The following is a 12,385-nucleotide window of genomic DNA, read 5'->3' as shown; positions in this document are numbered from 1 at the left end:
TAAAGTCTGTCCCACACCCAATCAGCAGAGAACTTGTTTGTAGTGTAAACTCAGTATTTTCATCAGTGTGATCTTCACAGTTTCAGGAAATGAAAGTAATATACCATGCTTCTCTTCAAAGATTTGAATAAGTAAAATAAACATGAGCCATTATGACATTTATTCTATATTAACAGTCAGTACACGTATTAATTCAGGTTGAAACCTTTTTACTAGAGGATTGTTTCTTGAATATTAGCATCTGATCCACAGTAATATAGTACTAATTTTAATGAGAAATACAATATGGAACTTTTTATAACAGCTCACCCACTTAACGTTTTACAGACAAAGAACTACTATAAATATGTAACATTATGCAGGCATTTTTCTGCACCTGCTCACAAACCAGAAGGAATATACCGTTTAACTAGTTAGAAACGGAATGCTTTCAAGCTGCCCCTGTATTTCTATGACCACCTCCCACCCCAGATAAAATTGTTTTTCTCTTTATTCTCCCCTCCGTGGGACTTGTACTGCTGCATTCATTACCTGGGCTCTCTGCCTTCACGCCTGTCCCAGGGGCTGTTGGTACTGCTCCCTTGGTTAACAATGCTCTTTGAGGGCAGGCAGCCTGTCCCCTTTGTCAAAGTGTTTGGCATATGTTATACCCAACACATGTTGCATCAAATTGAACTTAATCGGGACATCTAAATTTGATGTAGTTTCCTTCTGTTACATTTTTATAACTAAATAGAGATCACTACTTTTTAAAAATGTACCATAAAATCTATGCATTGAAATCTTGAATTCTGTAAAATAAGAAACTTCATGTCATACAATAAAACACAGGAATTTGTAAAGAATTCTAAACCTTAAATGATGGGCAGGAAAGTCAACTGATGTATTAAGTGTCAGATAAAATTAGAAAGACTTTTACATAGTTGAATAAAGTTGACATTAAAAGGATCTTTTCAAACAATGGGATTCTAAAGTTTCACAATTTTTTAAAAAAATTCTGCTATTAACCCTGAAAAACGTATTTCTTAACTGCAAAAAATAAGGCAACTTGAAGTTAGAAATTTATGAAGTTAACTCAGAATTGCATGCCCTGTTAGGATCCCTATCTTTAAAAGCCTTTAGTGGGAAGGCTATTCGCACATAATGGTGAAAAAACAGTCTCTCAGAAATAAAGCAGAGTTTCTAAGACTCCACTAAATAGTAGACCAATTAAGATCATCACAGACTCCGAGCTGTCAAATAGATTACCTTGGAAGAAAATGATGCAGAGTTTTTCTGAAGAACTCCATGTGTGCCACGTGTTTATTATTCGTTGAAGTGGAGGAGGTGGCAGGGAACATAATTTCTGCTTGAAAGTTCTTTTGTTTTCTGCTACCTTTACCTAAGTGTTACCAGGTGCTATTTTTATGTCCTATAAAGTTCTGTAAGGAAATATTAAGTGAATAATGCTACATAAAATAGAGGAGAGTTTTCATATTCTCTGGGTTGTAAAGCAAAGTGAATTAACACTTGATTCTTAAAAGGGGGAAGATAATGCTGAAAACTTAACAAGCATCCAGTAAGCCAACCAGCTTAAAAACTTCTGAGTTCAAAGAGAAACTGAATCCCACTAATTAATAAATGTTCACTAAAGACAACACTTCGACCACAGCAAATTTAAATGAAAATGTGCTATAAATTGCCTTTTAAATGATCATGTTAACATTGTTAAAGGATTGTGAATGAATAAGAACCTATTTATATTCATTTAATGTCTTACATATACAGTCAAATTGCTTAAAATACCATTATAATAAAAAGTTTTGAGAGATTTCTAAGTCATCTGATTCCTAATGATTTCTATAACAACAAAACAATTTGGATCACCTTAGAATTCACTGTAGTAGGATGTTGCACGTGGAAGATATAATCAGGTTGAAACCAATTAATGTCTTGATTTCTTTTTCAAACTGGAATCCTACTTATTAATTCACCAGATATTTTCAGTAGCAAAGATTGAGGAGAAACCACTTAAGAATGAGTGCAAGTAGAGTACACTCATCATAAAAACAATCCATTATAATATTCTAATAAAAATATATATCAAACAACAGTGTGGGGATGAGAAACACAGCACTAGATAAAAGGTTACTTTCTTAACAAAAAGAAGTTCATTACATATATTTACCTAGTATCCAGTTTTAAAACTCCCAAATAAATACACCTAAACCTTTCAAAATATTTTCAATAACTAAGTGGTGTACTTTTTGCTCAATTATGAGAGATTAAAAACTTACAATGCAAGGTATTGGCTTGAGCCATCTTGCAGTAAATGAAGGCAGGATTCTTCAAAACACTGTAAAATGTACCAACTGTAGTCAGGTTTTTTAAATTGTTCACTTTTAAATATATGATATTTGCTGGGAGCTGTCCACGTCCATTAGCACCACATATAGTGAACTAAAAAGAAATATTTTTAGGGAGGATGACTCAGCCATCTTTTAAAAAAAATGTTTAAAAGTTAGACAAATAAAAGAAATTGGTGTTTTGAGTCATGTGTTTTGAAAGATCCACTTTTCGTCTTGTTGAACTGAAGGATTTGGGTGGGTTCCCCCCAAGTTTACAAGCATGAAGGTAGGAAAATCTGCATGCTTTTCAGCAAAGAATCTTACTGATAATAGTTCAGTTCCAAAGTCAGATTAGGTTCTTCTGCCAGAAGTCTCAACATGTACTTACAGGAAGAAAGAAAGAAGATTCTACGGGACAAATGAGCACATACTTCCTATATGCAGTCCATAAATAATTCAGGAAGTCACAAGATCATTTAAAATCATCTACTGTACATTCTTCTTTTCTAGGAATGTACAAATGCTCTTTAGCAAACACTGTACACAACTCTAGTGAAAGCTCTTCCTTCCTTACCTACTTTCAGAGTAACACTGTCACTCAACCTGAACAGTGGGGGACTGTACAGTTTGAAGCCCAACCTGAGAGCTAAGGAAGTATATTATAGTAGTATGGCCACAAGAAAAGATTGAAATGGAATCCCTTTTTCAAAAAGGATGGCAATCACTGATTAGATCGATGAGTTCAGTAACTGAATAAAATGCAAATAAGCCCTTCTCATTGTTATAAGTTCTTTTTTTTTTTTTTTTTGGTAAGGAATTAGCTGTACTGTAAAAAAAAAAATGATGAGGAATGTAATTTCCAATGTCCATGTGAAATGTCTTTTCCTAGTGTCTCAACACACAGGCACAATGAAAGAATACGGACATTTAAAATGTACTGTGCTTTAGCAATAATGTTTTACTTTCTATTCAGCCTTGTACTTGGCTCATTCTTGGTCAGGAGTGAGTAATATTTTTACTGATTATGACTTTCTGAGGAGAGTTGAGGAGTGAGGTCTCGGGAGCAGTCAGCCTGCAACAGGAATCCTTGTTCTGTGGTGACTTGTTACCTGGGGAGTTTGCCTTCTCCCGGATGGAAAGTAACAAGCACTCTTTTCCTTTTTGCTCTTGCTGTTGTTCAGTTTTTGTTTGTTTTGTTTTGTTTTGAACCTTTTCATCGGAGGATCCCCTGCAGACATGGATTTATACAAGTCTGTTTGGGGCAGAAGGAAGGTGGCGAGGGAGAATGCTCTCAGCGTTGTGTTCGCACAGCTTGGCACTTGGTAATGATTTGCCTGTTGGATACATTTGTGAATGGCTTTTGTGAGGGACTTGAGCAAGACTGGAGACCACTCATGTTTAAAGTTTGACTATGCATATTCTGCTGAAATTGGGAAAATGCAATGTTTTTAAAGGTAAGACTGCTGCCTAGGAGTGTAACAACTATAAATAACATTCACACCAAAAAAAGCTCACCATTTTTAACAAGATAAATGTGCACTGTAACAAAAAGTTTCTGAAAACTGAATGTCATGTTCACCTGTACACAGAGTTGAACTATCAGAAGGAAACCAGGCTCTGTGACATCAGAGGACCAAAAAGAGATTATGGCATATTGTAAGTGCTCAATAAATACATCTTCACATGCCATCTCAGCAACTCCTTTTATGTCACTTGGCTATTGTGATCTGCGCTGACGTCCTCCATCCAGAAGTAGCTGCGTTTTAGTGGTAGGCAGAGTTTCATAAACGATTAATTCTTCAACACTTCTGGGCTGAGGTTGTACCTTTAAATTCCACAGATGAAAATCTCTCATTTGTTAATGAATAAGAAATGCCACAATTGTGTAAAATAACTCATCATTAAACTTGTTCCCCCTCCCATGATCTGGAAATTGAGTCACTGTAGAAGACTGTTTATTTTATTATCACCAGAGGCCATTTCATTAACCAGCTGTTCTATGGACAACTGGATAGCATTCTTGACAAGAGAAGAGGCTGTTTCTATTAAGAGTGTTTCATATTGTTCTGAAGTTCTCCCCTCAAAACCACACTCGGCAAAACCCCCTACTTCCTCATTTTCAATTGAAATTAAGAACTGCTTGGGGACATTTTTAGATTTCTTAACGTCAAATTCACTAATTTCAGTATCTGTAATAATAATAGCAATGGGCTCCATTCTTTTGTGTTCCTCCGGTTTGGGTTTCTCTGCACTGACCTCAGTTTCTTTAAAATCGGATTCCTGGCTCAATTCATCATCCTTTGGCTTAATCTCTTCAGCTACAATCTCTCCACTTTCATGGTCTTTCCCATTTGGTCCACTTTCTAGGACATGGTTTCTGGCTTCTTCCGCAATTTGTTGATCTGGGGTTGCCGGTGAGCGGGGAGCATCAGAAACCACTGGTAGCTGATGTTCTGCTTCTGAAGTTTCCAGTGGGCTTGTCTGCTGGGGCTGGATACTTGGTTTTTCCTCAGTTGTTTCAATGTCTTTTTCAAGGATTAGAGTTCCTGTGTGAATAGCAGAATGCCCCTTTTCTAACCCAAGTTCTACTGAAATCACATTCTCTCCAGGAGAAGTTCTGCTGTTGCTCACATTTGATTCACAGACCTCATCACCCCCTTTCTGTGAGACCTCTCCACTTACTTCCTGGGTCAACTTGGTCTTTGTTGCCTGGTCATCCGATTTGGTTGGAGTTTTTGTATCCAACCTTTCTGCCTCTCTCTGAACTTGGATGCTGCAGTCTGCATCTTCTATAATTTCGGAATGATTATGTCTTTTCTCCCCCTTTGAGAATTTTATGCAGGGAATCCTAAGTCTGGATTTTGCCTTTTTCTTAGGAAGATTAGCATCCTCGGCGCTGACTTCAGGTTGCACTTTGGCCTCGGAGGGCTCTTGCAGCTTTGAAGAACCTGACCTTTTCCTGCGTGTCACAAGACGTTTTATTGAGGCCCAGGTCCCCCCTGGGGGCTGTGGCTGATCAGAAGCTCCAGCTCCTGAAGCACACTTCCTGGCCACGTCCACAGCTCCAGAGCCGGCTTTGGGCTTCATTGCTTTGGCTGATTTCTTTCTTCTCTTGAAGCAAAGCATCGATGCTTTTTCCTCCTGCCTCTCATCCTGAGCTCTAACTTCTGCTGATCTCGTCTCATCCTTGCTTTCTACTTGAATGTCAGAAACTGGGGTCTCCATTTTTACAATACACTCTCTCGAAAATGATATTCTCTCTTCCTTAGCAGCCGATTACGACAAGAAGCTGGGCAAAAGTGTCATACTCAGCAAAATTTCTTCCAGATATATTCACTCCTTTCTTCTTATTCCATACAGTTGTTTGAGGTGGTTTCTCCAGTATGCAAATGCTTAGTTTCTCTAGTACTGTAATTTCTCTCTTTAATTTCTTCATGAAAGCCCTTTACTTGATAGGCTTTGTTTTAGTTAAAGATTAACCTGGTGAGAGAAGGGAGAGGTGAGAGAAGATAAAATATTTTATTTCACCATCAGCCTGTTGTTTTCTATAGACAATTTCCATTGAATGCGTATGATTCTACCAGGCATGTTTCCCATATTATAACTTACTGAAAATGACTGAAGAATAAAAATTGGTGTTAACTTTTTAAAAAAATTGATTTTAGAGAGAGAGAAAATCCATGGGTTGCCTCATACTCACCCATACTCACCCCAACTGGGGATCGAACCCGCAACCCAGGTATGTACCCTGACTAGGAATCAAATCTGGGACACTTTGGTGCATGGGACAATGCTCCAACAAACTGAACTATATCAGCCAGGTCTGGGGCTTAACTTTTGCCTTGTCAAAAAAATTTCAATGTAAATACATTTTGCTCTAGTTTATGTTAAAACTTCATTTTGGATCATTTCTACAAATCTGATGTTATTATTTTTTTAAATATTTTTTTTATTGATTTTAGAGAGAAAGGAAGGGGGAGGGAGAGATCAATGAGAAACATCAATAAGAGAGACATTAACTGGTTGCCTTTTGTATGCACCCTGACCGGGGTTCAAACCTGCAACCTGGGTACGTGCCCTAACCAAGGAATTAAACCGGTGACCTTTTGATGCGTGAGTGGATGCTCAACCAACTGAGCTACACAGGCCAGGGCTAGTTGTGCTGTCTTTATGACTTGTTTATGGCTCTGAATTGCAAGTTAAACAGACAAAGCATGGTAGTGATAAGCAAGCTAGTGTAATTTTTATTACATGCAATAAAGAATTCTGGAGCTGAAAAGGATTTTAGAGATTATTTGAGATTAATCAAGTCCAGTCTGATGAAGAAATTGAGCATCGTAATGGACAGTTAGCCTGGAAAGCCATATAGTTAGGTAAGGTCATAGCCAGAGTTAGAACTAAAGACTTAGACTCTCCAATGCTCTTTCCATTATACCATAAGGTTTCTGTTCTAAAAATATAAGTTCCATCAAGGAAGTGCTACTTTTCATATATACTCTGGGGAAATGTAACATTGCTATGATTCGCCACTCTTAAATTTAGTTGTATAAATTTTTTCTAAGTATTTGCTGTTCAAACATTTTCCATAATGAGCTCATAGTTGAAGGTCAGTAAGAGCAAATGATAGTAATCGCTGACATTTAATGAGCAACTTCTGTGTCTTAGGAAGTGCTAAGCACTTTTATATACATCTCTAATCCTCCCCACATTACAAAGTGAGTAGGTGGTGGTATAGCCATCTACAAAGAAACAGGCTGAGAGAGGTTATGCAACTTGGCCGAGATTACACAGCTAGTAGGTAACAGAGCTCAGATTCAACCCAAGATTGTTTCTGAAACCCATGCTCTGAAACTGGGCTTTAAGAGTTTCATCAGAAAAACGAATTGTTTAAAGATGCTAATCTGTACTACATTCACTAGTCAAATAATTTAAAAATGTTTAATGGTTATTTAACCACTAGAGGCCTGGTGCACGGATTCGTGCACCGGTGGGGTCCCTCAGCCTGGCCTGCGGGGATTGGGCCAAAACTGGCTCTCCAACATCCCCCGAGGGGTCCCAAATTGCGAGAGGGTGCAGGCCAGGCCGAGGGACCCCACTGGTGCACAACTGGGGCCGGGGAGGGGCTGCGGGAGGGCTCCAGGGTGTACCTGGCCCATCTTGCCCAGTCCTGATCAGCCCGACCCCAGCAGCAAGCTAACCTACTGGTCAGAGCATCTGCCCCCTGGTGGTCAGTGTGCATCATAGCTACTGGTTGAACGATCGCTTAGGCTTTTATATATATAGATTATGTAGCCCATCAACTCATAATTGAATCAAGATTAGACTGAGTTCTTGCTATTTTAAAAATTAAGCTTTTGAAATTCTTAGATTTTATTTTCTTGGTTCTGGAACTAATTCGAAAGCCAAATGTAAACAATAAACTTTACAACTGGCAAACTGGTTAGTTAGATTTAAATACAAAGGTATATTTAAAAATTAATCCACAGAATGGTATGATGGTACTAACGAACAGAGGTCCGACGTGATCATCTAACAAAAATCCTATGAATTTCAGTTGATGGATGTCCTGAAATAAGCAAAGGGACTCATCCCTTGGGCTGTTTTTATGCACATCTTTCACTGTTGAAGGGTTCTTTGGGTAGTTCTTGCCTCTATGAATCACATAAGGAAATGGAACTCTGAAAATCAGTGTATGACCTAAGTATTTCCTAAAGTTGGGTGTTACATACTACATGCCTCTGACAGCAAGACAGTCCTCTTACAGCAAAAATGGAGCTTAACTATGAACATTTAAAAGCGTCCCTCCTCATTTAATGCCTCTATCAGTACTAGAACTGGAGCTTTCTTTAAGTCTTCTCACCTCTTGTGAGTTCTCAGCTCCTGAAAACTTTTTATTAACCCGAGGATGTATAACTAACAGAAATATTGAAATGAGATCATGTGTAGGAACGTGTCATTTGAAACTAACATGGACAGCCGCTTGAGAAGCTCATCTGAATGATTCTCACGCTGTAGAAACAAAACAAGTACCCAAACCAAAACCTAACCGCAATGGGGGAAATGCAGTCTGTAGACATTAAAACTTTGCAGAACGTTAGACTGCAAGTGATTCCTCCTGAAGCTTAAAGTTCCCGTTGTCATTTCCTGGTAGAATCGCAAGACTACTGCCCCAGGGAACACCCCTGCCCCCTTTCCCTTGAAGCGGAGAAGCGCGGAGGGAAGAGCGAGCACTCCCCGGGAAAGCAGTGACTCCCCAGCGGCAGCGCGGAGCTCCCTCCGGAGGAAGGCGTCTCTCTCGGCTGGAGGAGCCTTATGGCAGGAGCCGAGCTCAGGATAAACTCAAAAAGGAAAGTGCCGGGGGCGTGCGACAGATAACCCAGCTTCAAGCTCTCTGCACCACCGTAATGCCAGGAGCCCCAGTCACATTCCCCTCCCATAAAGGGCGAAGAAGGAAAAATCTACCGCAACCCCTGCGTCCAGGGCGAGCTGTCAGGAAGAGGGTAGGTTGGGCAGAGCTCGTGAGGGTCGCGCAGGCTGGAGATGCGTAGGGACAAGTGACCTTCCCGCTTCTTACACCGGCCACCTCCGGGGGCGCAGATTCCGGGGTTCAGGGGCTCCTCCCGCCCACCTCGCCGCGCAGGGTCAGCGGACCGGACACTGGCCCGCACCTTCTTCTCCCGCAACCTCCTCGCCCTCCTTCACTTACCGATGGCGCCGGGGTCCGTGGCCAGGGGGGGTCCCTGCTGCTCCGTGCTGGGGAGAGGGGCGAGCGCTGGCGGGGCCGGGCACCCAGGCAGCCGGGAAGCCACGGTCGCACCCGGAGCCAGCAGCCCGCCGCAGTGGGACCGCAGCCTGGCGGCGCCCCCTCCTCAGAGCGCACGGACTGACAGCCCGCGGCACCAATGCGCGCGGAGCGGCGGGCGCGGGGCGGGGCCAGGGCTGGGGGCTGCGGCGGGCGGGGGGAGGGACAGAGGGAGGGCGGGGACCCGCGGGGCCACCTGCCATAGGTCTACCCGGCAGGTGGGAGCAGACCTCCAGCTCCCAGCCCGGGCGCGAACCCGGCCGCGCGTCCACATCCAGGCAAGGGCAGGGGGACCCTCGAGAGAGCCGGCGGATGGGGAGGGGACCCGGGTAGGGAGCCCCACATGTTCTGAGATGCAAAGTAGCAAAATCTGGTTTTAAATTACAGGCATTCTCATTATAAGCCCCACACCGTCCCAAACCGAATATTTAAAGACCCAGCAGATATAACATTTTAAAAGCAGGATTTAAAAGTGCAGCGCGGGCTCTGGCCCGTGTGGCTGAGTTGGTTGGGCATCGTCTCGTGCACCGAAAGGTGGCCGGTTTGATTGGTTTGATTCCCGGTCAGGACACATGCCGAGGTGGCGGGCTCAATACTCCATAGGGGGCATGCAGGAGGCAGCTGATCCATGTTTCACATCAATGTTTCTTTCTCCCTCTCTCTTCTTCTCTCTCTAAAATTCAATAAAATATATATATATATATATATATATATATATATATATATATATATATATATTTTTTTTTTTTTAAAAGCGCAGCGTGGGCTCTGGCCGGCAGCTCAGCTGGTTAGAGCGTCGTCCCAATATGGCAAGGTTGCAGGTTCAGTCCCAGATGAGGGCACATACAGGGAGCAACCAAGGAATGCATAAAGAAGTGAAACAATAAATCCATGTTTCTCTCTCCTCTCAAATCAAGAAATAAAAAAAAAAAAACCGTGCAGCATGTTTGGATCTCGTTTGTTTGGAGAGAAAATTACATATACGAATCGAAACAATAACAACAAAACACTTTCCTAGGAGTGGGTTTGGGTGTAATGACGTTATCGTGGCTCATTGCCAAACGGGCTGTCAGAGGCCATGGCCCAGACCCTCGGGTAGAGAGGTGAGAAGGGCACAGGAACCCAGCCCCGCCCGTCTTTTGCCTTGAATATTTCCAAGAATAAGGTGAGGTAGCTTGCACGTTACCCATATTTCCCTCCGGGGCATTCCTAGCCGCCCGTTTAACCTGGTCCCTCTCAACTGAGCGGAGTGGGGGTGGGGCGGGGTGGAGAGGCTTTCCTTACGGTTCCAGTCCCATCAGAGCCCAGGGCGTAGGCAGCATCTACTTCCTGCCTGCCTGGCTAGGTTGTGTATTTTCATACATTTTTCTGAATCTTAAACATGTATTTTAGAGAGAGAGTTAGAGAGAGGAAGAAATATAGAGGACGCCCCCTCTCCCCGCCCCCAGGATCCAGCCTGCAACCCAGGCATGCGCCCTGACCAGGTATAGAACCGGTAACCTTTGGTGCTGGGGAGGACGCCCAACCAACTGGCCCACACCGGCCAGGGCCATTTTCTGAATCCTTAAACAAGCTGCTGGCCATAGTGAAAAGCACCACAAGCATGTATCTGTACAGATAACACGCTGTTTTCATGAACACCTAGGAAAGGTGTTGCTAGGAGAGCTCAGGGGGACTTGCTCTGGATGTAATATTGCCTACAAGGGCGTTCCCGGGAGCTCCAGCTGTGAGGTCCTGCAGGATGCTCAATTCCTGCCTCCTCCCCCGGCCCCTCCCAGGTACACCATCCAGATGAAGAACCTGTTATGGTGGAGGGAAAACCACTGAACAGCGGCTGTACTCGCACCCTTTCTTCAAGAGGATCGTGATCTTCGGGAGAGTAAATCTCAGCTATCCATTTTTGGATGTTTTTCCAGGAATATATTTTACCTTTGTAAGATTCTATAGCTTTCACAGCGACTCATTAAGGAAAGAACTATGAGGACACAATAGCAAAGCTGCATCCAAGTTGTCAAGATCTTAAATCCATAGATAGAAGAGACAAGAATTATAAAACAAGAAAACCCATAAGCATCTAGCTTAGTTGTAATTAAGAATTCAATTTATCTGTTCATTCAGCAAACACCAGTCTGTGAATGGGTTGCTAACCCTGCTTACTGCCAGTTTTGAACTTTAGCCCAAAGAAATCCATACCCGCATATCCAATTGAGTTGCTATTACCCACTGAGATCCAAGTTTTCTCAAATCTAGATCTGGGAGTTTGCAACATTCCAGGCAAAAATAAGATGAGCTTATTTATTGAAGACAGGGTAGCACAGCTGTGTTATTAGGAAATAGTTGAAAATAAAATAAGGGACAGGTTAAAACAATAAAATCCACCTTAATAACTCGTAGATCTTATTCCACTTGCTTTTCTTTTTAAAAAATTATCTTTATACATTTTTTGAAAAAGTATTACAGATGTTCCAGTTTTCCCCATTAACCCCCCACCACTGTCTCCCCACCCCCCCCCCACCCCCTCACCCCCGCCCACGGCTCCACTTGCTTTTCTTTTCTTTTTTTTTAAATCCTCACCTGAGGACATATTTTTTTTATTTGTTTTATTTTATTTTTTAAGAGAAAGAGTGGAGGGGAGGGAGGTGGGGGGTGAAGAGAGAAAGAGAAACATCGATGTGAGAGAGACACATCAATTAGTTGCCTCCCCCATGCACCCTGAGTAGGGCTGGGATTGAGCCTGCAACTGAGGTACAAAATCTTGATCGGAAAGCGAACCCAAGACCCTTTAGTCCATGGGCTGATGCTCTAATCACTGAGCTTCCATCCAGGGCCCATTTGCTTTTCTTAAAAGAAAAAAAGATTAGTGAAAGGGAACTGAAGGGTGGCTTGAGGTAAGAGGTGAATTGATTTTGTATTTAAAGGGCAGATTTCTTTAAGGTCTATTACAAATAATTCATCCCTGATCTCTACCACACACACACTGACAGATATACTATAAATAAAATACTGCACTGTGGTTTTTCTTTACGATATGATAAGAATTCAATGCCGTATTTTAGTTTTTAAAAAAATGTACCCAGTATCTCATGCATGAAAGAAATCTGTCATCCCTGAACTCACTTAAGTGACAGGAAGCTGTTACCCTTATCATTGTCTGCTCTTCCATCAGTAGCTTTTCATTATATAATGAGAAACAGGCTATAAATATATCTATCCCCTCTGATGAGAAATTATCCTACCTACAGCTTATCTTGTTAGC

At 42.0% G+C, this 12,385-nt stretch overlaps 1 protein-coding gene across 1 annotated transcript; it reads right to left on the bottom strand.

The window, feature by feature from the left end:
• Positions 1-249: 249 nt before the first annotated feature.
• AKAP5 (A-kinase anchoring protein 5) lies at positions 250-9,180 on the bottom strand. The gene is made up of 2 exons (XM_079769578.1): positions 9,034-9,180; positions 250-5,807 (listed from the first exon to the last, which is right to left on the bottom strand). The coding sequence occupies exon 2, from the start codon at positions 5,550-5,552 to the stop codon at positions 4,266-4,268; it is 1,287 nt and encodes a 428-aa protein (XP_079625704.1). The 5' UTR covers positions 5,553-5,807; positions 9,034-9,180; the 3' UTR covers positions 250-4,265.
• Between the last annotated feature and the right edge of the window lie 3,205 nt (positions 9,181-12,385).

The sequence above is a fragment of the Cnephaeus nilssonii genome (assembly GCF_951640355.1).
Source record: "Cnephaeus nilssonii genome assembly, chromosome: 4".
NCBI classification, from domain to species: Eukaryota; Metazoa; Chordata; class Mammalia; order Chiroptera; family Vespertilionidae; genus Cnephaeus; species Cnephaeus nilssonii.
The sequence above is the reverse complement of the archived record's forward strand: the minus strand, read 5'-3'. Positions and strand labels throughout refer to the sequence as shown.

Bases quoted from the DNA above. Each gene is read 5' to 3' on its own strand.
- AKAP5 (XM_079769578.1), bottom strand. From the start codon at position 5,552: ATGGAGACCCCAGTTTCTGACATTCAAGTAGAAAGCAAGGATGAGACG.